The sequence below is a fragment of the Poecilia reticulata genome, linkage group LG7, assembly GCF_000633615.1.
Source record: "Poecilia reticulata strain Guanapo linkage group LG7, Guppy_female_1.0+MT, whole genome shotgun sequence".
Taxonomy (NCBI): domain Eukaryota; kingdom Metazoa; phylum Chordata; class Actinopteri; order Cyprinodontiformes; family Poeciliidae; genus Poecilia; species Poecilia reticulata.
Genome location: NC_024337.1, coordinates 17,223,652 through 17,249,153, shown reverse-complemented (window position 1 = coordinate 17,249,153; position 25,502 = coordinate 17,223,652). Strand labels below are relative to the sequence as shown.

The window sequence follows — 25,502 nt, the reverse complement described above, 5'->3', positions numbered from 1 at the left end:
TCACAGAGTTGGTGTGTTGGCCGTCTTTTCTCTAACTGAACCAAAACACATCCAATTCTGCAGCACATCTACATGCTAAGGTTGTCAAAGTCAAGCTAGCATAACTGAGCTACTTCCGTCTCTCTCACTATTTTTTTCTTAATTAAAACTTTATTTAGTTGTCACAGAATTGACAATTACTAGCAAAGCACTGCGCCCCTTTTTCTTTTATGTATCACAGATACATTTAAGATTTAGCACGATATATTGACAACTGGACAGCTAAACCCAATGATAGTCATTGTTGGAGAGCAGCTTTTTGCCCTCCAGCAGGAAGTTGCCAATTATTTCACTTCTATGATGGGAAACATTAGTCATAATCTGCTAGTGGAACTAGTGTTTGTAATCAATATTAATGAATTATTGACTTCAAACAAGCTCCTATATTTTACTGAAAAGTTACTTGTTAGGTAGTTTTCTCTTACCTCAAGTGTACTAAGAAACTACACCAAAAATACTTTTGCAGTGAAACAGTAATTTCCTGTCTAATATATTCAACCCAACAGCCATGGTGAAAATGCCGTCCATCCTGTTTACTTCACTTGTGACTGGTCGTAATGTTTTGCCTCATCGGTGTATGTGCGTCGTTTGTTTTGTGCAGTTTTTGGTTACTGATGGTTGTGCAGTCTCCTAAATCCCCCCTGGGTGTATTCAGACACTCCGCCTGCCGAAACGTTTACCGTCGGTTGGTAGACGTCGAGCCGCATCCTCTTGGCAGCGTTCCGGGTTTCGCTCTCACAGGCGGCAGCGAGGATGTTCTCAGCCATGGCAGAGGTGAGGTGAGGGGGCGTTGGACGGATCTGCTGACATGTTTGGCAGCATTATTCATACTTTTTCATAGAAAGGAGTTTAACTGGGGTGATAACTTTTCTTTTTCTTTTTACCTCGAAGCCGCCTTTTTTCATGCGGCGACAGGATTTGAGGTAGGTGCGGATGCGCTTGCGGGAACGCTCCTGGAACTCCGGGAACTGGCGGCTGCAGGACTCAATGATGGCCTGGATCTTCTCCTTGGGTTGCTTGGAGATGGGCACCATGCGGTCCAGATTCTCATCCACAAACAGACGCACAAACATCTGACAGACGCCATGAGCAAGGGGGAGGGGAGATAGAGCGAGAGAGAGAGAGAGAGAGAGAGAGAGAGAGGGGATGTGGAGCAGAAAGAATGGAGAGAGGGGGAGCGAGGTCGAATGATGTGTGAGAAACAAAAGGCAGAAAAGAGGAGGCGGGGATGATGGGGAGCGAAAGAGGAGAGGCAGGGGGTGGAGGAGTAGAAATAAAGTCAGTGGATAAAATCTCTGGTGTTTGCTTTTTCCCTCACATTTGCATTTCTGCAACTCTCCTGTTATATTGGTTTTTCTGAGGCTTGTTCAGGCTCAGACAGTAAATCACACAAAGCAAGCAGAACAGTTTGGGATGCATTTCTCACAGCTTTGTATAATACCAGCTCAAAGTAACACATTTCATCATAGGACACATAAACACTAAGGTGTCTTCACACCTGATAGTCTGTAGACTCAGTTCAACTGGTGGTCAAAGTTGCAACATTTGTTGTATTTTCAGATGTATTGTGTCAGATGAACCAAATCATTTGAAAAACCTGTTCCCCTCCTCGCCTGTGGGGGCGCTGCACAAAGAACTACTGAAGGAAACACCATGAAAACCCCTGAAGAAGACAATGAACAAAATGTAAACAAAGCTGGAGTAGCATCAGATTTTAGTGATTGTGGGAACTTTTGTCTTTGGTAAAGACCACTAACCATTTATCCAGTTAGCAAAAGACTGTTGAGTTTGTTTTGGTTGCTGTATCTACCCAGAATGCCCTGCACTACAGTTGGTGTCCTACTTTTGGAGCAATCTCTGGTCTGGTTGGTATTCACATCGTGCATCGGAACCGCACCAAAGTTCACTTCTACCGAACCAAGACAGAGGTTTTCAGGTGGTCCAGAGTTCACTTTTTTGGTCCGATCATCCATTCACACCTCCCCAAATGAACCGGAACTTCCACACAAATGGACTAGAGTTTGATTAAAGTGGACTGAACAAGGCTGGTGAGAATACACCTTAAGATCAAACCAATTAACTACACGAGCTGCTTTATGCCAAGTTCTTTAAAAATTATTAATCACAGACAAATGTTATCCAAACCAGTAATATTTCGTGGGTGATGTCAGCTTAAGTTATGACCACTTCGGCATTATGTTCGGCCATCTTGGATTTGTCTGCTTCCTCCTCCCCTGTTTTCTTTCTCAGTGTAACCAAAACAATGTCATAAAACAACCACCACAGGGAGTTCGATTAACAAAAACTGTTAATCCAGAATATCTACAACATGCAGAGCAGATAGTTTGTCCACCTCTGCTCCAAGGACATCCAAGGACTGAACCAGTACCAACACTCTTTCAGTGTGAGTGACCTTAGGTTGGGACCACAGCTGTTTTGCTGAGAGTGTCCCATCAGTCAAACTAAGGGTTGTGGGAGCAGGACTTCTGGAGAGATACAGCTGGTTCCAAACGTGAAGCAACAGGCCAATTTTGTTCTGTTATTTAGCAGAAAGTCCTAAAGGGGATGGATTTAACTTAGTTTCCTGAAGTTACATGATTTCCCATTTGATATGGCAGAGATGTTTGGCAGTATCAGTTTGACTGGGTACTCACATTGAAGGCTTTGAGTCTCTCAGGATCCATCCCCTCAGCGTCATTGATCCTGTCGTTGTCGTCATGGTCGTCGTGATCGTCGTCATCGTCGTCGATTATTTGCGCCCGACTGGAGGTCAAGTCCTCAGCGCTCATGCTCAGTTCTGTTTTCACCAAGTCATAACTCCCTGAGCTGTAAGGAGGCGACTGAAGACAAACCAGAATCACGTTATTGATTAATCTATTGATTATTCTGACAATAAATCAATAAACTGGATTAAAAAATTGGCACATTTTGCAGATTTTTTAATTCAGTCTTTAATATAAAATAATGATACATTAAAGGCTGGACAATAAATCAATTACAATATCTCACATGATCAATGTCAATAGAAAATATGTCTGATAAAATATTCAATAATTTTATTTAACTCTGATCCAGAACTGCAAGACATTCTGGAACATGTAAGCAGAGGAAAGTCTTTAGCCGCTCAACCTCTAACAGCTAGCTAAACAAAGTTGGTGAAATTAACTGACTCACTCACTCTGTGGTTACCTAGCAACTCACTCACTCTTTGGTTACCTAGCAACAGGCTGCTGGGTAACCTGCCAGCAGCAGTTTAAAGTTCCGCCACTTTGCCTCTTAACTACTTCAAACTAAAAAACAACAGGTTGGAGAGAAAACTGTGGATAAAACATGAAAGGTCAGAACCAAACGTTTGGCGGTATTTCAGATATTTAAAACAAAAACTAATCAGTAATCGTGATCTGTTTTTCAGTCATATCTATCCTTATATGCATCAAAAGTCAAAATTTCCTTGTTTTTTTTCTAGACAATTTCTGAAATTAATCTTAAAATGTCTGAGTTCTTTTGTGAAAATTTACTCCTCCTTTTAGTTCCATCTAAACAGCCCAAATGCGGCATCATAAAACCGTGCAGGGATGATCTGTTGGTTAATTTTGGATTAACTAAAAAATAATTAGATATAAAAAGGTGCTTAATAGGATTTGAAACACTTGAAACTAAAACAATGCAACTTGAGAAGTATTGAGTAGAACATATTTACAGACAAAACAGGTTTCTTTTTATCGTTAATGCAAAATGTATTTATTTTTGTTCATTTTTGGCTTGTTTACTCACCTAATATTGTTCTTTCAGCAAATGGCCTGTTTTGAGTCTCTTAATGATTAATCAATTACTTTTAAGTCTGTTAACGATTAATAAAATACTTTTGATTAATCATTAAGTAATTGATTAATCTGTTAACGATTAATTGAACACTTTTGGGCATGTTATCGATTAATCGATCACGAAACTGGTTGATTTAAATAGTTGATTTAGGCTGATTAATCGTTTCAGTTATTATAAATTACAAGCAAAGAATGAGATCCCTCAGAGAGAAGCTCGGTTTCCCCCTCACCTTGTTGGAGAACTCTGTTTTGATGGGGAACTTCTTGTTGGGCTCTGCTGCGTAGCTGTTCGGCGGCGAGCTCCCGGCCGGCAGCAGTCTGTCGCTCAGATTCACTGGCTGCTGATCCTCGGAGGACGACGAGGACGAGGTGGTGCTGAAGTCCAGCGGCGCGCTCAGCCCGTTCTCTGCCACCTCCCTGTAGGAAGCCCCGCCATCTTGGGGGTTCGCACCCGCAGCCAGCGCCTCCGGCGAGGTCAGGGCCGGCAGCCCGTTGGCGCTGCCACTCTCCGAGGAGTCATCATCTGGCAGAGAGGGCGAAGACGCACCGATGAGCTGTGAGAGTGTTTTGTCATCCTTTAGCATTAATTCAGCTTTGTTTACAACAGAAAGCTTTGGAGGGGGGGGGAACTGCTGCAGGGGGAAGAGGCTTCCTGCCTCCTGCTGCGCGCTGTGGATTTGTAAAGGAAGTGTGCATTAGGGTCAGCTGTCAGGATAAATAAAAGCTGAAGTCGAAGGAGGGAATTTTATATAAAAGAGTGAAATGAGGAGAATTGTAGCTCTTAACAAAGATAAGTGAGTGTATTTCACATTATTTATGCTTGTTTGACCAATGAATCACTTCCATCATCCTGAAAACCAATTCCCCGCGTTCAGAATATGTTTATAATCTGGCCTTTGTCCCACTTCCTAAAGCTGTGGACCCTAGAAGCAAGGGGTGCACAGCGGATGCAGGCAGCACCCACTGAACGACTGGATTTATCTGGATTAAGAAACAGGCAAGCTGTTTCCTGCACAGAACCAATCTGCACAATCTGTACCGCACACGTCATTTCTACAGCAGAAGAGAGATAAACAAAGATAAAAAACAAACAAGTAATCAAGTAACAGGTAATGCAAAAACGCTTTGCAAGACGTTTACATTTGAAAAGTTAGACCTGCTCTGCAAAAACACAAAACAATTTTGGTTTAGTTTCTAATGCAAATATTTTACTAAACTTAAAATAAAACAAAAGTAACTTAGAGGTAAGTTTTCAGCACAATATAGCAGCTTGCTTTACGTCAATAATTCACTAAGACTTGTGGGAAAATTACTGCTTTCTYMGGCAGATTATTTCACTTATAACAAGACATTTTTCCCATATTATAAGTGAAATAATCTTCCTTTTTCATCAACATTAAGATATTACTTACTTAAAACAAGCTGTTATACTTTGCTAAAAAGTTTTGTGCATGTGGCTATTAATTTACAAAAGCATTTGGCAGATTTGAGAATTTGCTATTCTTCAAAAAGTGAACATTATTATTATTATTATTATTATTATTATTATTATTATTATTATTATTATTATTATTATTATTATTATTATTATTATCTCTCCTTATTTTTGCCTCTTTGTCTTTTTTCTCCATCTATGTCATTTTAAAATGTATTGATAAATGAATCTAGAACCGAATGTAGTGCATGTTTCACTCTGTGGTCTTACCGTCCTCCTCTTTGACGATGGCGGCCGGGTTGCTGACCCGGTCCGCGTTGGGTGGGCTCGGTTCAGGCACTGCTGGCGGCTCCGCTGCGACCCAGGCGGGCTCAGCGTTGTTCATGTCCTCGCTGCTCACCGAACTGTCATCCTGAGGGCCGACAAGGCAGCAAATACAACCAAATACTCACTTACAGTCTTCTTTGCAAAAAGTAGCCAAAGCTTAGTCTGATTAAATGGAGACCGGGTCTGGACTTTGACTAGGACTTCAGCACAGACCAGGATATGATTTACTCTTGTAACAGGTTGTCTTCCAGCTCTAGTACAGCATTTAATTTAATGGCATTTTTATACAGTAGAAATACATATAAATATGCAAATAAACAAATAATTGAATGCCTTTTTAAATAACAAAGTAAACATGTTACTGCCTTCCCTTCCTTTAGTGAACGGTGGATTGTTTGCGGCAAAACGGGAATCTGCAGCTAAAAAATTATAATCTGTTGATGTTTTTTTTTATTAACCAGTTAATAATTGTACAGCAACAGGTGCTGAATAGGAGATTTTTTATACTGAATTTGAATCAGGTAAATCTAAAACTATGTCACTTGAGAAGTTCTGAGTAGAAGATATTTACAGAAAGTTTTTTTTTAATCTTAAATACAAAATGTATGTATATTTTTCAGCTGTGGCTTAATTACTGCTCTGAGTGTCTGTATACTTCAGTTCATCAGGTACTAAATTAGTTGACAATTATTTCCAATCGATTAATCATGATTATTCTGATTAATTGCTTCAGCCCTATAACTTTTGCCACAAACTCCCTAGTTTATTAATTACTTGCAAACTAATAATGGCTCTAGAATCCTATTTTATAACAAATATTAATAAATGCATCATTGATCAACATATTTGTATTGATGTTGCTGATGATGGCATTAATAATGTTGGTTACTAGTTTCTCAAATTGGTGACTTTTTTTTGTTTTTTTTACTTTTTATTTTGTTCTTTCAGAAAAATTGCGTTTGTTGTAGTCTGCATACTTCAGTTCACAATTAATCAGTTACTAAATTATTTGGCGATTATTTCAATAATCGATTGATCACGATTATTCTGATTAATCATTTCAGTCCTACAACATTTTTCCTCAAACTTCCTTGTTTTACTAAATAATTGTTCTAGAATCCCATTTTAAACATAATAAATGGAGCATTGAGCAACATATTTGATGTTTATAGTGATGTTTGTTAGTAGTTTCTCAAATTGGTGACTGCCTGGTGTTTTTATGGCTTTTTGGTTTTGTTTTTGTGTGATTTAAAGCACTTTGAACTGCCTTGTTGCTGAATTGTGCTACATAAAAAAGATCGATTGATTGATACAGGCAATTATGGTAAGAAAATATTTCAACTCATTTAATTCAGGACCAGGAAATAGAAATGTAATATTTGGTTTTTAGGAGGATTAGGAGAATATCAGAGGGTCTGCAGGAGTCTCGGTGTTAACTATGTTTCTTGGAGCATTGCTATTTTTAACTCCCCTACGCAGGGACCCTGAAGATGCAACAAAAAACACGAGTCCATCACTGAGGTAAGGATTTGGAATCCCAAGCTAAACAACTCCAAATCTGACCCGACCTTCAAAAATACAAAACAAGACCAAAAACAAAAGCTTCTTCAACACGGGGGGAAACGGGCCGGTTTGCTCACAAACGACCCGCATTCACTCCGTTCTGTGTCAGCTGGCGTCTCGCTCACAGGCATCGCAGCGACGACTGTGTGACTGGAAGGGAGCAGAAATACGTGCTGTTGTCTCATTCCCCTCACACGAACAGACAAATAGGCCCGGACCCCTGGGAATACGAGTCCATCCCGCTCTGAGAGGGTTTGTGGCGGACTGGAATGCTCACTGACGGCTCTATTAGGCACCAAGTGAGCCGTGCAGGATTAAGGAGAGTCTCTAATCACAACGACTCAACATAACATTAATATCCAGGATTTGGAAGAATCGACAACTGATACATTAGGAAAGGTTAAGACTACAGCATCCTTTGCACATGTATCACAAATATTCCACGTGAAGTAGTATGAAAATATTTCTCCAAAATTTCACTCTAACATTAGTTTCCTGCATCACATCTAGATCTTAAATGCATCAATGAGACTTTTCCAAAGAGCCTTCTGAGCTTTAAACTACAACCCTCCAGGTCTCCTGAAATGCTGACGTCCCACCCTGAAAGCTTAATTATTTAAAAACTATCCCATTAAAACTCAATGATGGGAATCGGTTCCCCAGTACTCACCCACAGATCCCAGTCCGGCTCATCCTGGCTGTGTATTCCTAACTGTTAGAGACTGAGGCCTACACCATCATGACCAAGTGCTGCTTCCCTGCACTTCAGTGAGAGCAGTTCTTGAGTGTTTCTGTCACAGCGGCGACACGTGGGAGGGTCTTAAACACGTGACATCACTGTCATAAAAGCTTCCCTAAATCCTCTACACATCGCTCCTCCTCCCAGCAGGAGGGCTGCTCCCCTCATTTAACGTTCAATCCAAAGTTACAGAGGAATCGTCTCTGATTCAGCTGCACGGGGAGTCTTCTCTTCCCACAGCTTTAACAGAAAATAAACCTAAAGACTTTTATTTATATACATTTTGCTGCTGCATGTGAAGATTCACTCACCCTCTCAGTGGCTGTCATGCACTGCAGTTTCATCTGCTTCAGGTAGGTGGCAGTAAGAGGCATGTTGTAGTCGATGAGGTCCGGCACCAGCGAGGTGGGTCGGTCGTTTTCTAACAAAGACAAGCAGCAAAAGCACACATCTTCCATGAATACAGAGGTAAATCACTCTACCAGAGGTGGGTGGTTACAGTTACTTGAGTAACTTTTTGGAATTTTTAAAAAAAACTTTTAAGAATAAACTGCAAAAGCAAAAAAAATAAATAAATAAAAATTAGGTCTAGTTTCTAGTGCAAATATCTTAGTTCACATGAAATAAAGATAAAACTAACTTACAAATAACGTTTCAGCAAGATAGGATCTTATTTTAAGTAAATAATTATTTAATATAGAGTTAAATTTTAGTGAAATATCTTCATACTAGACTGTTTATCAGTTCCACTGGCAGATTATTTCTCCTATAACAAAACATTTTTCCCATCTTCTAAGTGAAATAATCTGCAATTGGAACTAGAACTGTTTCATCAATATTAATGAATTATTTAATTAAAACAAGCTCCTATATCTTGCCAAAAAGTTACTTGTAAATTAGTTTTGTCTTATTTCAGGTGCACTAAGTTATCTGCACTATAAACTAGACTAGGACAAGGTAATAACCATTTTCTCCCTTCATCAATAAACTTAATGAAGTCAGAAAAAATGCAATTATAAGATCCAAAAGGATTTTTTTATTCAAAAACTACTTTAAAATGGACGCACACCTTTGCTTTTCTCAGGCTGAAGACACAAAACTCCACTCCACACATGAGACACACAGCAGAATGACTCCTAAACAGAAAAATAAACCTGCAGTCCAGACCTGCTTACCTCTGAAAATGTCTTAAAATTTCACAAAAGAGCAAAGAATAAAACCAGAGGCATCAAGCTGCTGCGCACCAGAGAAACACTTTGCCTTGACGCCTGCTGCAGCCGGTTTTCCTTTCAGCTCAGCAGCAAACACAGTCTAACCTAAGTGTCTGTTTACTACAGTTCAGGCAGCATTTTAAAGGTGAGTTTGCATTGTTAGGCAGAAATGCAACCCTCTGTTGTCAGCCTGTCACACCTGGAAGGAAACAATGGCGCGGCAGGTTTCTGTAGTTCCCACTCCGGCCACTAGAGGGACTCTGCGATCACGTTTCAGCGGTGTAGTCAATCCCAGCGAGCCAATCCTCTTGAGTCTTTGTTACATCATGTCAGTGATGGATATACGCATGTTTTATTTAATGGGAGCTCCATTCAGAAACTATTCAAACCCATTAGATTATTTCAGCTCACTTTAATGTCTGACAGGATGATGAAGAATTTACACTCCATGCTGTTAAGGCATCCTAATAGAGTAAACACGATTATAAATCAGAGAAGTCTGGTTGTATGATTTATTGCTACATAATTAAGTAATAAATGCGCCATTATGTGAAAGAATCGGCGTTAACAAACTTGTATGGTTTGTGTTAAAAACAGACCTGTGTTTAATGATGCTTTTACCTTTGAACTCCGCGGTGCTGGGGTTAATGTGCATCCTCTTCTGGCACTCTCCGCAGCTCATTAGGAACCGAGTCACCGCCTCTCTGGGCAGGAAGGCATAGGTCTCAGCTATCTGCGCCGGGGGAGAAGCAAGGGTTACTGCGGATGAACTGGAACTGTGTGAAGGAGGAGGGTCCTTTTATTTATTTTATTTTATGTTCGTGTGAAAGTTTGGGTTCAGATTTAGGTGTTATCTCAACATGACACGAAGAGGAATCCTCCCTTCAGGCCGGAACCGGAGCAATCCGACGATCCAGTTCCGAATCCTTTCCGCCAGGGTTTGAACACTTTTACCTCAGCAAAATTGAAGTACTTATCACGGTAAGTTTTCAAACCTTTTCAGCACCAAACTTTGGATTTAAAAACAATACAGCTGTATTAAAGAAAGACACTTTCAATTTGCTGTTTATTATTTATTCAGCATTAGAGCTGTAACGCCTTATCGAATGATTTGAGATGGGGTTTTTGTTTGTTTGTTTGTTCTGTATTGTTTTTTTAGTTGGACGGATTTTACGTCGGACACTGTAAAAAATCTTGCAAACCTGCATGTGTTCCGACCGGATAATTATGTGTGTTGCACACCGCTCTCACTTCCGCTAATCCGTCTTTAACGAAGGCTAAGTGCTATTAGCATAACACAAACGTCCTCGGACGTGTCAACTTTTCACATTCTGTCCAGGATATCAGGGGGATTTCATTAACTGATAAAAAAAAAAAAAAACGATTTTTATGTAACTTGATTTTTTTTACATAAAAATCAAGTTGACTTTAAAAAAAATATTATCATCACCGGTTAATTTTCTAAACTACCGTACACTAAAGCAATTGTTAGGGATACGTAGATATGAAAATGTTAACGATATTGATATCCGACATAAATACTGTCATTATACAAAACAGATAAGGTGAACTATAATATAACAAATTGTTATGTTCTCCATATTTTCATTATGTTGTCTAACTTTTAACATTTCAATTACAGAGATCAATAATTCATTAAGAAGGTGTTTGTACTTTCTCAGGAGTATATGTGTTCACATGCACCTCAGAAATTTTCTATATTTCTGTTAAATATAGAAAATGCGGATTAGAATTTTTACGTCATTGTTTTGGCGCCCCTCTTGCGCAGCGCCCCTTTGTATGCCATACCGTGCATTCTTACTTTTGGCACCACTGCATTGAGCCATTGAGAGTGCTAAATATTCATTATATTGAAACAATCCAAACAAATTGTATCAAGGCAAATGATCTTCCTGCTCAAATTAAATGCTTAACCACAATATACAAAGAAAGTTACAAAAATATTTCTAAAAGATGATCTGGCATTATGAGTTCCCCTGCATACTTTTGCCCATGTCGTTTCCTCCTTCTCTCTGTTCCCTTCCTGTTGGCTTACTTTCAAAATAAAGGCCACAAGTGACAATAATCTTTAAAAATTAATAATTAAATTAATTTTGTTTTCTGGCATTTAGCAAATAGAAATAATTATGGTGAATCTAGCCGACCTAAAACAAGTCTGATTAAACGTCACACAGTGAGGAAAAAAATGTATTAAAAATATAAGAACGTTTTCCAAATTTAGGCCTTTAATCAAACGTTAGATTGCACTTTATTACAAAAATTTCCAGTTTGAATATCAAGCACTTTCCAGGACTTTAAACAGAAATCAAACACTTTCCAAACCTTGAAAACACCTAATTAAAATTCAAGTATTTTCAAGGATTTAAACCCTGTGTTTTCTCCGTCTTCCTCAGGTGCATCTCCTGCCCTGTTTTTGTTTCCGCTGCTTTGCCACCCTCCCCGCGTCACCGCCCTCTGGCGTTTTCCTGCAAAATGCGACCTTCACGTGACCATGGAGAAGGCGGTGGGGGTGCCCACCGTCCCGTTCAGCCCGCCTCCACCATCCCACCCTCCCTTCACGGCCCCTTGAGGCAGCGGGGAGGGAAAGGCCACCCAGAGGAGCGTGCACCTCCCAGAAGGCCACAGTGACAGCTCCATATTATGCCCTGCCCCAGAGATGCTGCCTCCTCAAAAGGGTACACTCTATGAGACGTGACAGGACCTCTCTACAGGGCAGGAAGATTTTTTTCTTTTTTAATTCCTGGTGGAGTAAAAGGAGAGGAGGGGGTACCCTAAACAACCCCAATACACCCATCTGCACCTCTGAGGCTGGAAACACAGATCTGCTGCTGCACCGTCAGGGCAACACATGCAACCATTAGACCACAACTCTGTGATTTCATGATAACAGACTGCCTTTGTTCCAGAAATATGGACTATGTGGCACAAAAAAAGCAACATAAGTACTTTGTTTTTCTGCTGGTTGTTACCCTGGTAACTCCTGATGTTATAAATGAAACATTATACTCCCAGAGCTGGTCTTATTCTCTGCTTTAAATGTGAAAAATATCATATAGTTCTCCGCCGGTTCCACGGTGGATTAAAAATGGCCTCCGTCGCGGCTGCATCTTCATAATATTTTAACTGTTAGTCTTCCTGCAAACCTTTACAACCATCATCTATCACCAAGGAGCATTAGATAGCCGGGAGACACACAACTCCACATGGAGGAGAAGATTGCTGCAACTACTTAATAAATKAAACTAAAGGTTGATGTTGCTCTACTTTAGTTGGTGGTTTTGATGTGGTTGATGTGGCTCTCCACCCAGGGCAGTAGAGCCATGGGGACAACAAGAGGACTGCTCAATTAAAGGGCTGCTGAATTGGTTTTAAAGGACCTGAACCACATTTSATCATCAAGTTACTTTGACTAAACAATGTTGACCTGGATTCTTTAGAAGATAAAGATATATATACTTATATATATACATATATATACAGCTCTGGAAAAAATTAAGAAACCACTTAAAATTATCAGTTCCCCTGATTTTACTTTTTATGGATATATGTTTGAGTAAAATTAACTTTATTCTTTTAGTCTATGAACTTCTGACAACATGTCTCTGCAAAARTTTTGCATTTATTTGCAGAAAAAGAGAAATAACAAAAAAGATGCAGTTCTTTCAGATTTCAAATAATGCAAAGAAAACAAGTTCATATTCATTTAGAAACAACAATATTAATGTTTTAACTCGGGAAGAGTTCAAAAATCAATATTTGGTGGAATAACCAGAAGGATTTCAATGGGGCTCTTATTTTTTTCGAGAGCTGTATATATATTTAAACATGTCACWGTAATAAATTATTACTGTTATAGTGATAAATGCTAATATTGTGGTTTTGAGATTATTTTCAAGTAATATAACAGTAATGCCTTAATAATGYAGGAACACGTTCTGAAAGATCAATAAACTTAAAACTCTAATAAATATTTAACACTGGAAGTGGAAGACATTTCAAATATGCAAAATAAACAAAATAACAGAAACAACATATAAAAGRAATTATGAAGTCCCTGTGAGCAAAACTGTCATAAAAAAGGTTATTTGAGACTAAAGCACCAGACTGAAGAGTTTTATCATCCAATTTTTGATAGAAAGAAAAGAGAAAAACAATAAATTATGCAATTAGAAATTATTRAGCTCATTTTTATTGATCGTGCAATTAACTGATGTACTGCTTAYTGGGACAGGCCTCCATACCTCAATAAATTAATAGCAAATGCTTACTATGAGATGAATCAAGTGAAGCTAAAACTATGCTACTTGAGAAGCTCTGGGTAACAAATATTTACAAAGTTKTTTTTATCTTAAATGCAAAATATTTGTTGTTTTTTTTGCATAATTTTGGCCTAATTACTGCCTTACCTTTGTTATTCTTTCAGCAAATGGCCTTCTCCTGWATACTCCAGTTAACAACTAATCGGACTCAAATCAATATTTACAAAGAAAATATTGATTTTCAAATCAATATTTAACTCTGTATGTATAATTCTGGCCTTGTGTGTTTTTTAAAATTCAATTCCTTGTGTGAAAACGAGGGCCTCGTCAGGGAAGTGAGGTGCAGGATGTATGGGGCACCTCTAAGGCAAAAATCKAAAAATTTTCATCTTCATACGACTGTTTACATACTTTATAACAAAGCAGTTCTCATCCATCTTTGAATTTTATCACTTTTTCTCTGGATTTTACATCTTCAAATGTGTTTAAAGAGAGGCTTCAGGTCTGAATTTCATCAGTAAATTCATATAATTCCCTTCTGCCCCACCTGGGTTTGCATTTAGAGATAGTTGGCAACTGTTTGAGTAAATCTTGTAGGTCAGGCAAATCGCTGGAGCTGGGAGATTGCACATTTTTTGTGCATGGACAACCTCTTATTTTCTCCTGAATGTGGTTTTGAATTGTGCACCTGCAGCCAACTGGGGCAGGATGTGCTTACTGTCCTGTTTTTCCATCAGCAGAAACCGAACCACTCATACTGAGGACCGAGGACGGGACAAAAGGAAGCAGAACGTGAGTGTGCAGTTGATTTTAGATCCATGCTGGTGTTTTAACTCACCGCTTTGTAGGTTTTCTTCTGCCCCGCGTGTTTGGGTGCTCGGCCCGGGTCGGCGCCCATCTCCACGTGCATGGCATAGATGATGTCGAAGAAGTCCTCGACAACGGCAACGCGCTTCAGGGAGGAGTTGTCCTGGGCCGAATTGCCATCCGAACACTGAAAACGTGAACAAAAGCAAGAGTTCAGTTTSTAGTCAGGCTTGTGGTCGGTGTAAATTATGACAGGAATGTGAAACTCATTTTTATTTTGGGCTATATCAAGATCATGAATGTTCTAGAATGTACTGAGAAAACCCATTAACAAAACTGATAAAATAATGAACTTTTTATATTGATCACAAACTATAACTTGGTATCAAGTAAGGCTGAAGCAAAAGTGTCACAAAACACTAACTCCCACCAACAGGTGGGAGTTAGCGGTCGCTTGATGTAGAAATTTGCAATTAACTTTTATAGATTAGTATGAAAAAATGCAGGGATCTATTGATTTTGCGTAAATTATAATGATGGCAAAAATCTGGAGAAATGTATAATTTGGTGTCTACGGTGTCTAATTTGGTGTCCACTACAATGGGCCACATTTGGCCCCGGGGCCTTSAGTTTGACACGTGCTCGTTGCACATACAAATGCGAACCCAATTTGTTTTTCGCCCTCATGTGACCCATATCAGACTTTTTCATGGAAGTCTGAACGGCTGAGTTCTGATATTTTCACCCGCCTCCCAAAAAAATCCGATCTGCGCTGCTTCATATGTGGTACCAAGTCGGATACATCCGATTGTTTTGACACACATCACAATTCTGCACCAGAAACTCAAACACCGTATATCTGGATGTGAACAATGGCTGAAAATTATAATTCTAAACTTATTAAATATGTTTGTGTCACTGAAGCGCATTACAGTCAACCCTCTCCTGGTTCGGACTACACATATAAGCAAACTTTTCTACAGAAGTTGAAGGTAATACTCCACAAAAAGCTGTTGCTTTTTAATAAATGATGCTTTTTTTCCTTGGCTTCATTCGTGATGTTGTGATCTAGTGACGATACTGTTGGCCCCCAAAGCTGAACTTTAAAATCGATCCATAGACAACGGAATCCAGTATTACTTCCGTAAACAGTGCGCTRCTGAGTGACGTCGGCGCTCTTCTTCTGCGCATGCGGGGCGCTTTAGGAACGTCAGTTGACGCTTAATTCTGATTGMGGTCGGGTTTTATTAGCAGTATGGATGACCACGCAAAAAATACAAAATAAAAAATTCAATTCAAGCAAAAAATMAGAATTGAGCATCAATATCTGTGTGAACGTGACYTTAAAGACACGTGACTCATAGCATAGGTCATGTGGACGCAGACAGAATAAAGTGTCCATCTTCCGGCCGAGTTTAGATTATTTCTTCTTCTTCTTTCCATCCGTCTCATCCTCAGCTGGGTCTGCTAGCATCCCCTCATCTCTGCCATGTTTAAAAATAACACCACTGACACCGCTCGAGACCAGCAGTCCCTCCTACCACCACCTCTGGCAGCCATCCTGCCTCCCGTACTGCTGACCCTGTCGCCATAGAAACTGCCACTGATTTCTCCAGGGCAGGTGTGCCGGGCAGAAGGTCATGTGACACACCGCCAGGACAACAGGCTCCATCCGCAGCACCACATGGGGCTCTCAGCGCCTCGGATCCCGCATGTTTTCCTCTGAAACAACTCTTCGGTCCCATCGCGGCCGTCGTYGGACTTTAACTCTGCTAAGATGTAAAACTAGCTTAAACTAGCAATGTTTAGAGCAATGGGTGACTGGAACTCACTACCACCAGCATTAAACTAAGTACTGCTTACAGTTTTCAGAAACAACTGACAATATACTATGAAATAATTCTAACCCATTCAGACCTGATTTTTATCTAGAGCAAAAATGTTATTTTTAAACAACAAATTTTTACCACCTTCATTGAAATAAAGCTTTTCCAAGAAAGTTTGAGTTTATGCAAAWGAAAATTTAGAAATAACTGAATTGTGACATCACAAATAAGCTGCTTTCAGATTTATTCATTTTTTTTCGTTGCATGGTAACACTAAGTAATTAAACGTTGGCTAGTATATCCCAACTCCTGATGTCCACTGGGTTGGACATTCAACTTTGAAAAAAAATCCTGCAATTTAATGATAAATAATAACTTCAAATTATATCACTGGAAATACTTAAAATTACACAGAGAGCAATTTTATWAGGCTACAATTGACTGATATTTGTGTTTTTGGTGGAAAGTAAACACTTCCTTCTCAACCTCTCTAGTTTCAGTGCAATGCTTGTGCTGAAGTTCACTTATATTAAGAGTCAAACTTCAGTGTTATTGGTTATAAAAAAAACTAATCGGTAACAAGAAGCATTGAAATTTATTGGTTTAAACTCAGAAATACACATCATGTCCAATCCAGTGGACGTGGGGTTTGAAGGAGTTAATATTTGTGTATTTATGAATGTGTGTGCTTTACATGAGTTTACTTTTTTATTTCAGGGAAATCTAACATTTTTTTTTATCTCAAACTAAAGTCTGTCTCTGTCTTTATAACTTGTAGAAAATTAATTGTGTTATTTTAATTCACATTTTGCTMATTTTTGTACTTCCATTTGGATTTCAACAGCTTCTAAAAAAGGTCTAAACGCTTCTACAAACCACCCAGCTGATTTTTGGCATTAAGTTAATGTTTTTTTTGTTGTTTGGAAAAGTAGCAGTTTCAAAAACCTCCACTGCGCCGTTACCTAGCAACCCCAGCAGAGCCCAACCAGTTACCTAGCAACCAAGGCAGAGCTCCAGCACCGTTGGTCAGCTGGTTTTACCGCTGTATCTGCTTTACAATGGACGCTGGGAAAGGTAAAAATTTTGTTGTTGACCTACCATTGAAAAAGCACTTGTTGCATTCTTGTTGGTTGCGCAGGAGGCTCCACTTATGCTTTTCAAAGATGTACAGTTGTATAATTGCGTATCTGTTTGCAGCCATTTTCATGTGCGAGTGTAAATGTTGAGTTTCGGGGGGGGAGAGGGTGGCCAACAGCAGATTATTTGGATTTGAAGTGACAAGAGGCCCCTAAACAACTTATTCTGAAAGGAGCTCAAAACAGACTAAAATCTCATAATCTTAGAATAATTTTGCTCATCTTTTGTAACGCCCATAGACCTGTTATAACCTGTACAAGGAAACATAATTGGTCACTTTTAATGCTTTATCTGTAGTGTGATTTTTTTTTCTGATAATGTTTTTTTATGTAAGTTGACCCCAGGAAGAAGCTGATGCTAACAGGGATCTCAGTACACATAAAGACTTTTCCCTCTCACATGTTGATTTCTTCAAGCATAGKGCGGCTGTCCCAGCAGGTGCTAAGCTTYGTAAAGTGCTTCTTTTCCCTCAGAGCCTCAGATGAAAACGGACATTTTCTGGATCCAAGTTGGAAGTTGGTATTGTGAAAACTTGTCCCATCAAACATGCTAACCTCCCGAGCCTTCATCCCGCAGCAGCTCCCATCCCGGTCGTTTTTCCTTTCTTTCTTTCTCTTCCACCAGCACCCCTCTCCTCCTGTTCTCTCCTCCCTTCTTGCTCCTGCTCTCCCAAGTGCGAGGTAATGATCGTTACCATGGCAACTAAAACCCGCTCACAGAGCGGGTTTGTTTTTAATCCGGCCCTCTCTCTCTCTCTCCCTCTCTCTCTCCGTAGTACTCCCCCCATCCCATCCCCATCCCTCCGTCCTGTCAGCACAGACCGCCACGTAATGATAATAAATGAAATAATAGTGACCCTCCGCCTCTTCATCACAGCTGTAATCTATCGCTCTTGGAGGTATCATCATCTTTTTTCCCCCTGTGACATCACTGCTGCTGAAGCTGCTGCTTCTGCTCGGGACAATGGTGTCAGGTCCATTCACGCTGGATTTGGATAATCTCATACGACTGTGGGGTGTGCGGTGCACCCACATCCCCACTGCTGCTGCTGCTGCTGCTGCTGCTGCATCCCTCCACCAAATATTCCACATACACACAGGATATTCAGCTGGGAGCATTTTCTCTGACCTCAATCGATACGCAACACACCAACCCTGCTGGTGTGGAGTCAAGAGATTGAGACCAGCATCTTCAACGCTTTTGCAACTTTGTCTAATAAACCTGCAGGAAAAATCATTCTCAGAGTATCTTGCTTTTGTCTGCTGAAGAGTATGAGATGATAATATATTCAGCTTACTGTGAGAAAACCCAAAATAAATGAATACATAAGATGTTTATTGAGGTATGGACTCAACTTTCTTGAAGTAAATAAAATGCAACTCAAGCTGGTTCCAACAACAATCAAAGGAAAAACTACAGTGATTTAAAAAATATATTTTACAGGGCAGTGGGAACAAAAACAAGTCGGAAAGAAGAGTTAAGACCAAACTTGGTCTTCATCATGGTCCATGTTTGTTTTCTTTCAAACTCCTGTCCTCATAACACTCTTAATCCATGACCAATAAAGGAAGTACGTTTGCATTCAAACAGGAAATGACATCATCACGTTGACAAAAAATGTACCAAAACATTAATAAAACTGGTAATTAAAAATCCAAGTCAAACATGTTAGAAAAAAAACACAAGAAATTAAAACAAAATAAAACTAAACTGGGAAATTGGAAAAATAATGGGAATAAAAATCCAAGATAAAGACATTAGGAAAAAGAAAAAAAATCAACAAAATTAAGAAATTAGATAAATAAGTTAAGAAGTTAATGCTTCATCACTCCGGGATGACTTGATGCAGACTTTTATGTTTTACACATCCTTGGTTGATGATTCTGTGTAGTTACTGCCACCTATTGGTTTGGTGGTGAAACTACATTACACAAAAAACACTGGAACTTTAAAACAGAACAAGGTTAAAGCCGCAGTAGGTAACTTTTCTAAAGATATATTTTTTAGATGTTAAACTTCTAACTATGTCCTGACACAAATAACTTGAGAAAAAAATCCAGCTCCTTTCTGAGGTCCTACAGCCGTCTGTAGAAATGCTCCCAGTCAGAAACAACCAATCAGAGCCAGGGGGAGGGTCTTAGCGCTCCCAGTCATGCTCATGGACGAGTTGCAGCTGTGCTAATGGTGGAGAAACAACCTAATATTACAGTATGAGCTCGATCTTATTTCACAGATTATCTGTCTCATAATATAAAAATGTGATTATGTTGTTATGAAGTGTAACCATGGTAACAACGTATTGTTTTTACAACTGGGAGCAGCTGATTAGCACCTCAAAAACGGGAAAAAAAAGTCTTCTTCTTCTTAAGAAGTTTTTTAAGAAGTAAAATAGATAGAAGAAATGCAAATGGAAATTATTAAAACTACAATGACAAATTTTAAATTTAGAAAACACGTCAAAACAGAATTAAATAACTAGGAAAATTTAAACTAAAGTCATGACGTTTTATAAACATTTGTTGAAAAGAAAAATAATAGACAAAAAATTTAAATAATATTTTAAAATGATACATAAAACGTAAAGCAAACTACCTATTAAAATCATTTAAGAAATAAAAAAAATATAATAATAAAATTAAAAAACAAATAATGTTTACAACTTAAGCTAAAACAAAATTCTCACGTCCTTCTGAATAAATGATCTCCTTGTTTGTTTTTATCTCCATCTTCATTTGACCTTCATTTATGCAGATTGCCTCGTTTAAATAATTGATCTGATTTACTAGAAATAGCTTTTTTGATAAAACCAAGAAATAAATTACAAACACAGCAACAAAACAAGAAATAAGGAAATATGACTCACTTAAATAAGCTTTATGAAATATGAGCTAAAAATAAACAAAAGTTTCATATGAAGTCTTCTCTTTTTGTCTTAAAAAGAAATTTGAAACAAACACAAATCTGCAGCGAAGGCAAACATTTAGCTAAACTTCAGCAGGTTTTCAGGCCAGAAGCTCAAATATCTCAGATGTTGAGGGTAATTATGCACTGTGAGGTGCATTATAGGCCCCAGAACCCCCACATCTGTTATTGATTGTATCACTTATTAATTAACACAAACAGCCATCAAAGGGGCAGTGCTGTGTGAAATCAGCTTTACATCACTTTGAACTTCCTTCATAAAAAACATACCTGGAGTATTTGCTTTGATTCTTTTTCATGCATGTTTGAGAAATCCTTTAATCTCCATGGCAACCGTTCAGGTGTGTAAAACGCTGGGTGGACCTGGCTCCACCTTCGAGACGCAGCTCCTCCTAAGAGCTGCGGTTTCAAAGCCACCCTCCTTCATGACTCCTGAACTCCTTCAGACTAGTCAGCAGCAATTAGCAAACACCTGTGTGTCTGCTGAGCTCATTATAGGAGCTACTTCTCAGTGCTATGCCGGTAAAAACGCTGTTAAAGGGTTAATAAAGGAGCCAAGTTGTGATGACTTCCTGAAAGCGGAGTTTCAGAAAGAGAAGGAGTTTTTAAAGAGACAGAGGCCCAATTTCAAGGCATTTAAATTATGAAGTCAAACTTCCTTTAAGTCATATGTGGCAAATGATTTTTATAGTTGACATTGCTGTTTTCTGGCCGATTGCCAGTTACAGTTGTTGATTCCGATACCATGTTTGTTTTTTGTCTGAAATGTCGCTGAGTTGGTAACAGAGAGGTCGCTATTCTTACCTGCAGACGTGCAGACATGAGCCAGTGGGCCGGTCTGTTAGTCAAACGTCTCTCAAGGAGAGCAGAACAGGATACTGGTTGATTTTTAGATCTTTGCTGAGGTAGATCATATTGGCTTCAAATTTTGAGTCGATCACCAATCTCCCACACTAAGGAAATTTGAGCCGATAAATTGGCTATAAAATGTTACTGTGTCTGAAAAACACTTAATACTGCCCCTTCAAATGCAGAAAATGCGAATAGAAATAACATGTCCACCACTGTTTTTGGCGCCCCCTCTAGCGTAGCGCCCCTTTGCGTCGCATTTAGTGCAAAACCCACTTTTTGCACCACTGAGCAGCGATACAGACACTTAGCCTCCTCAGCAGCACGCCGCTTTACGGAGCAAACGACACATGGTAGCATCACTAATCACCAACAGCACAGCAAAACTCTGTCCCTCCTTCCTCCTCTCCAGCTTTCTAATCCCGCAGGACTTTGCTCTCCCCAGCCGCTGTACAACCAGCCCCCATCGCCTGCGCCTCCCCCCCGTCCCGCAACAAACCGCTCTGTTGCTAGGAGACTGGAGGGGTTGAGTCTGCTGCCCCCACCCCCGCTGGCACTCTCTCTCTCTCACACACACACACACACACGCACACAGACACACTGAAGCTGCAAGGAGAGAGGAGCAGTCCTGCACACAGGCAGGTCAGGAAGAGGAGGAAGAGGAGGGGAAGCAGCTGGGTCACAAAGGCACGCCGCTGCGGAGCGACGAGACCCACAAGAAATTGCGAGTGTGACGAGCCAAAGATCAGAAAGGCAGGAAATGAAGCTTTGAACCAAACTTTTTTTTAAAGTCGAGCAGCAGATAGATGGAGACTTTATTCTCATGAGGAGGCTGCACAATAAGTAGCTTAACAGTAGGGAGCTGTGTGTGTGTGTGTGTGTGTGTTCAGGTGTGTGTGCTCAGAGAGGAGGGGAGTAAAGATGGCTGTGTCAACAAACCTCATGACTCAGATTATCTCACTGCAGATGTGACAACAGGTCACCTCTTAAAGTCCCGTTTTCCAGCAGTAAATCTGTCAGCCAGCTAATGAACACATAAATGGGACAAGCCTCGTTTCTCCTGGTTCTTATACGAACGTTTCTGCCCCACCAACAGCTTCCCTCCCTGCATGAAGCCTAAAACATCCTGGTTTTTTAAAGCAGCTGTATTTTTCAGACACATAACACCGTTTTATTGCACAATGACATAACTATGTTACCTTCAGCTGTTATAAAAATGCTGTCTATATCAAATATGACTTAAAATACATTTGACTCTAATTTAGTGACTGGAAATTGGGTTTGTGTCTCTTTAAAAACTCCTGCTCTTTCTGAAACTCTGCCGCAGGAAGTCATCGCATCGCTCCTCTATTGACCCTTTAACAACGTTTTTACCAGCGTTTCACTGAGAAGTAGCTTGTATAATTGAGCTCAGCTGATGCGCAGCTCCACCAGGTGCTTGCTAATTGATACTGGCTAGTCTGAAGGAGCTGACTTAGGGAGTCGTGGGCGAAGGCTGCTCTGTGAGGCGGTGAGCTTAGAAACTTAGAAACTGCAGCTCGAAGGCGGAGCTGCGCCTCGAAGGCGGAGCTAGGTCCGACCAGGCGTTTTGCACAACTGGGTGGTTGTCATGGAGATTAAAGGATTTCTTAACATGCATGAAAAGAGCAAAGTACAGTAACCCTCCAAGTATGTTTACAACCAGGGAATAATATTATAACATGATGTAAAGCTCAAAAAAGTCAATTTTACATGTTTATTCTTTTTTAAGGCGACATTAAAAGGGAAGAAACTTCCCTTATTATGCTTCCTTGGTTTGTGGGCTTTACAAAACATGTTCATTACATTTTCTGCCAAAAACAATTCTTACCTAATGAGATTTAATCTTTTCAAACTTGCCCACTTTGAGCTGTTTTAGGGCCTCTTGTCACTTTAAATCCAAATAAACTGCTGCTTGCCACACCCCCAACTCAACAGTTACACTCGCTCGTAAAAACAGCTGCAAACACATGTACAAGTATACAAATGTACTTCTTTAAAAAACATCAGTAGGGCCTCCTGCACAACCAACTAGAATGCAGCAAGTGGTTTCTGAATGGTAAGTCAACAACAAAACTCTTGTCTTTTTCGGCAACCTTTATCCAGCACATCCAGCTGACCAAATGTGCTGGAACTCAGCTTGGGTTGCTAGGTAACGGGCTGGGCTTTACTGGGGTTGCTAGGTAACGGAACAGTGCCTGCGCAGTGTAACTTAATAAATCAGGAGATTTTTGAAATGGCTTGTTTTTCAGACAACAAAAAATATTAACATTTTGCCAAATAAACTGCAGGATTTTTTAAGTGTTTGGTCTGTTTTAGAGGCAGTTGAGACCCAAATGGAAGTTTAAAAATGTGCAAAATGTGAATTTTGCATTGTATGACCACATTAAAATAATATGTTGAGCAAATAAAAATAAAACAGTTCACATAAAACCTATTTTTGCATTTTTAATTAAGAAAAAAGCCAATATTACAGCCAATTAACACGACTGGTCTAGAGCAGAATTAAATCACATTGCTTAATGTACACAGCACACGGGTCTGTTGGGCCACCCCTAGACCAGTCCGCCCTGGGTAGTGAGCCATAGTGACCACTTTAAAAATAGCCAGTGTGTGTTTGTCGTGTACATGAAGATTTTCATGACTGAAATCGGGGATGACAGAGTGTGCACAGACTCATGTACATATGAAACCACTCCCTCCTTTTCTCCACCATCATGCTCTGCACTCGGCTCCAGTTCATAAAGCCCCGTCATTAAATCCACATTAGGTGCACCGAGCTCGACCTCACTGTCCCACGTAAGCGTGTGTGTGTGCGCATCTCTGTCTGCAGCTCCCACGATGAGGGATGTTTGATGGAGTGTGTGACATCCCCAGTATCCCACTGGCCCCTGCAGACAGCCACTGTTTATGTTCCAGTGCCCGACTTTAAAAAAAGAAAACGGCACGTAAATGACTCTCCTCATACATCATCACATCCCAGAGTCCACCTCGGCATTTTCAGGCCATCATTACTCTGTCCCAGTTCGTTAAACGTTGGCCTCGCAGAGGTATTAAAAATGACAGTGGGAAGATTATTGTCGTCTTAAAAGGAGTGTGTGAGCGCGCGCGCGTGTGCACGTGGCAGCGCAACTCAAGACTATCTCCCACACAGGGGGGGAGGCCCCCGGGCCAGTTAAAAATGGTGTTAATTTCTCCTCCTATGGGAAAGCAAAGAACGGTCTCTCCATGGCAACAGAGAGAGCGCTGAAGGGAGGAAACACAGAGCAGGCGATCAGCGACCCCCCTTCCCTGCGCGCACACACACACACACTCAGTATGGATTTCATCACGCACCTACTGTAAGTCCGAGTTTACGTTCAACACGAACCAATGAAACAAACTTTCCAGATCAATCTGAGCTGAGCTCCTGCTCCAACATCAGAAAAACTCTTTGGACAAACCTGTGGTACAAAACCAAAACTTATTCAATTCAGACCATTAAAAAGATCATTTTCAAACTTTTTCCATTCTTAAAGTGATGTATGAATCAACTAAAAAGCAAATAAATCAGTTGTCATAAATGGTCTTGTCAAATTTATATCTCCAAGTTAATCTCAGTAACCTGAAAAAAAAATCAACCGTCCCAGAGGAATTTTACCACTTTTGCTAATCTGCTAATGCGCTAGTAGCAGAGCTAATTTTCTGTTTAGGTCTTTTGAGAACTATGAAAGTGTTTACAGCATTTGGCTTCCATGAATTTAACCTTTCCAGATATGTTCTTAAACTTTGATTTACTTGGTTGTTTTGTAAACACGACTAAATGAAATAAACTTTCAATCTGAGCTGAGCTCCTGCTCTCCAGCTGGCCCATCTTCGTCTTTAAGTCCTGCAGCGAGAGTCCAACTCATCCGCCACTGAACATGTTCACAGAAAAACTCAGCATGTCTGGACGACACCTGTGTTAAAATACCAAAACTTATGAAACTCAGAACATTAAAAACTTTTTCCACCATTAATGTGACGTATCAGATTAATTAATCTCATTAATCTGAAAAAGCAGTTCAACTGCCCCAGAGGGATCCTTACTAGTGGATACCTTCGCTAACGCGCTAATAGCAGAGCTAATTTTTAGCTTAACGTTTTGCTAACTTTGAAAAAAAAAATTGAGCGCTTATCTTCCGCTAAACCAATTTTTCCAAGTAAGTTCTTAACCTTTGATTCATTTGACTGCTTTGTAAACACGACTAAATGAAATAAACAATCAATTTGACTTCCTGCTCTCAAACTGACACATTTCGCCTCATCAAAACTCAGAGCAGGTCTGGGCAACAGCTGTGGTAAAAACCAAAACTTGTGAAATTCAAACCATTAAAAAATCCTTTTCAAACTTTTTCCACTGTTAATGTGACACATAGTATGCATGAGTCAACTGGAAAACAAAGATTTCAGGCAGAAACAACATAACTAAAAAGAAAGACCTGTAAGTTTTCAACAACCACTGATCGTGTTCTACATTTACAAAAATCTAAATAAAGTTGCTAAG

At 39.8% G+C, this 25,502-nt stretch overlaps 1 protein-coding gene and 1 long non-coding RNA gene across 4 annotated transcripts in view; one reads left to right on the top strand and one right to left on the bottom strand.

Annotated features, from left to right (window-relative positions):
- Positions 1-25,502, bottom strand: part of nol4la (nucleolar protein 4-like a) — a 47,570-nt gene that overhangs the window by 10,689 nt on the left and 11,379 nt on the right. The window contains exons 1-9 of one of the 3 annotated variants that reach the window (XM_008414400.2): positions 15,568-15,810; positions 14,257-14,412; positions 9,760-9,871; positions 8,239-8,348; positions 5,569-5,710; positions 4,094-4,386; positions 2,694-2,879; positions 924-1,112; positions 720-842 (exon numbers count right to left, since the gene is read on the bottom strand). In XM_008414400.2, coding sequence (XP_008412622.1) covers positions 720-842; positions 924-1,112; positions 2,694-2,879; positions 4,094-4,386; positions 5,569-5,710; positions 8,239-8,348; positions 9,760-9,871; positions 14,257-14,412; positions 15,568-15,627 — 1,371 coding nt within the window. In that variant the 5' untranslated portion in view covers positions 15,628-15,810. Of the gene's footprint in view, positions 1-719; positions 843-923; positions 1,113-2,693; positions 2,880-4,093; positions 4,387-5,568; positions 5,711-8,238; positions 8,349-9,759; positions 9,872-14,256; positions 14,413-15,567; positions 15,811-25,502 lie in introns of those variants that run through there. The other 2 variants (XR_534107.2, XM_008414399.2) reach the window with 2 other exon arrangements.
- On the top strand, positions 9,825-12,172 carry LOC103467739 (uncharacterized). The gene is made up of 2 exons (XR_534106.2): positions 9,825-10,119; positions 11,553-12,172. It is a non-coding gene; the product is annotated as an uncharacterized LOC103467739 (long non-coding RNA).